Source organism: Pundamilia nyererei, unplaced genomic scaffold (genome assembly GCF_000239375.1).
Source record: "Pundamilia nyererei isolate P.nyererei 1_Seehausen unplaced genomic scaffold, PunNye1.0 scaffold00001, whole genome shotgun sequence".
Taxonomy (NCBI): domain Eukaryota; kingdom Metazoa; phylum Chordata; class Actinopteri; order Cichliformes; family Cichlidae; genus Pundamilia; species Pundamilia nyererei.
This window is the reverse complement of record NW_005187402.1, coordinates 12,242,791-12,244,723: the sequence shown is the minus strand read 5'-3', so window position 1 is coordinate 12,244,723 and position 1,933 is coordinate 12,242,791. Positions and strand designations below refer to the sequence as shown.

Here is a 1,933-nt window from a genome sequence, read left to right as displayed (position 1 = left end):
GGATTCAGATTAAATGTCTCCTGTGTTTTTTCTGATGTATATAAACTGTATGAATATGTTATATCAGAATTTGACCCTTCATCTAAGTCTGTTGCATTAAGATCAACAACAAGACTTCCAATCGGAGAGTTTTCCATCATTTTAATGTTCATATTGTCTTTATCAAAGGTGGGTGCGTTATCATTTGTATCTAAAACTCGTACAATAACACTTGCAGTGCCGGAACGAGCAGGTGTTCCTCCATCTACAGCTGTGAGTATCAAATTGTGAACAGGTTTTTCCTCTCGATCTAAAGTCTTTTTCAAGATCAAATCCGCAAACTTCGATCCATCTCTTCCGGTCTGAACTTCTATATTAAAACATTCACTTTCACTCAAATGATATGTTTTCACTGAATTGGATCCGACATCAGGATCGACTGCATTACTCAGAGAAAATCTCTCTCCTCTTGCCGTCGCTTCAGATATATCCAAATGTATGGCGTCTCTTCGAAATTGCGGGGCGTTGTCGTTTATGTCAAGAATTTCTACTTCTATATTAAATATTCTTACTGGGTTATCTAGTATAACCTCTAATTTTAGATAGCAAGATGCTGATAACTTAAAAGGGCAAATATGTTCCCTGTCAATCTTCTCAACAACATACAGCTCACCAGTCTCTTTGTTCACATCCAGATATTTCTTGTTCGCGATGATATCAAGACGCATCTTCCTCTGATTCAGTGTTTTCACATCCAGCCCGAGGTCGGTGGCGAGATTAGCCACGACGGATCCTTCTTTCATTTCTTCTGGTATTGAATAATGAGTCACTGAGGCCGATGTGTACCGAGCAAAAGAAAATATTATAGCGAGGATCACGTACCTCTCGTAAGACTCCATTGTTCTGGAAAGCCGTGTTGTATGGGAGTTCATCATACTTCAAACGATATAATGTTTGTTTCTAGCAATATTCATTTAAAAAAATCCCCCTGTTTCTTCCGAGCCAAATACACATTGTATGAATTCCAAAGCACATTTAAACTTAAATCAAGGCTAGCGCGTTTCGCAACGGAGTTTCAGCACTACGACGCTGTCCTCTTGCTTCTAAACGTGCGAAGACCATCACGCTTTTCTGCTTTTACGTTCTTTGCTTTGCAATTTACTGATAGAATAGCGCCACCCCTGAGATTTTGTCGGAGCCTTTGAGCCACAATAAACACCACACGTCTTCAAATTATTCTTGATTTTCGTTGGTTTTTGCATATATTTTTGTTTTTACTACACACGGACCTGGATACCGTTAATGGTGGTCCCAAAACATAAAAGGTGACAATTACTAAATGTAATCAGTTCAAATTGATTATTGCTGAAAAAACAATCAAATTTCAGACACAATCCACCAGTCAAAGCAATGAACCGTAATGACCTCACGATTACTACATTATAAAACGAGATACCACTAAAATGCTGCAGACGATTTTCAAATATGGTAGCACTTCGAGTTATCATTAACTTCGCATAATGTCTCATTATAGATCTAATGATTCTCTATCCATATCTCCATGACCATGGTACTTTAGATGACGTAGTGATCTAGTCGCTCTTTACCACTGATAAAAACAAATTATTAGAGATAATAAAGTACTCAATTGTATTAATCATAAATGCACGAGTTGCCAATATTGCATATACAGAATGCACAGGAAAATATTGAAAATACATGATATTACATTTTATTTACACAAAAACAAGAACAGGGAGGAAATGGCTGTAAAGAATGGCCACAGCCAGAGAAGTTAGTTGAGATTAAGTTACTCTAACAACATGAAGATAACGGCGCACCTAAAACTGATAGTTAAATAAGAAAAAAAATCTGTGCTAACAGTACTAACGTAAAAAAATATGTAAAAATCAATAAACGTGAATATGTCATGAAGAAGTTAAGCTTTGCATTT

At 36.7% G+C, this 1,933-nt stretch overlaps 1 protein-coding gene across 1 annotated transcript in view; it reads right to left on the bottom strand.

The window, feature by feature from the left end:
• Positions 1 to 1,571: 1,571 nt before the first annotated feature.
• The window catches only part of LOC102198739 (protocadherin alpha-C2-like), a 2,470-nt gene continuing 2,108 nt past the window's right edge, over positions 1,572 to 1,933 (bottom strand). Inside the window, exon 2 of the mRNA XM_005719962.1 lies at positions 1,572 to 1,588. Within this exon, the coding sequence (XP_005720019.1) occupies positions 1,572 to 1,588 (17 nt within the window). The remainder of the gene's footprint in view (positions 1,589 to 1,933) is intronic.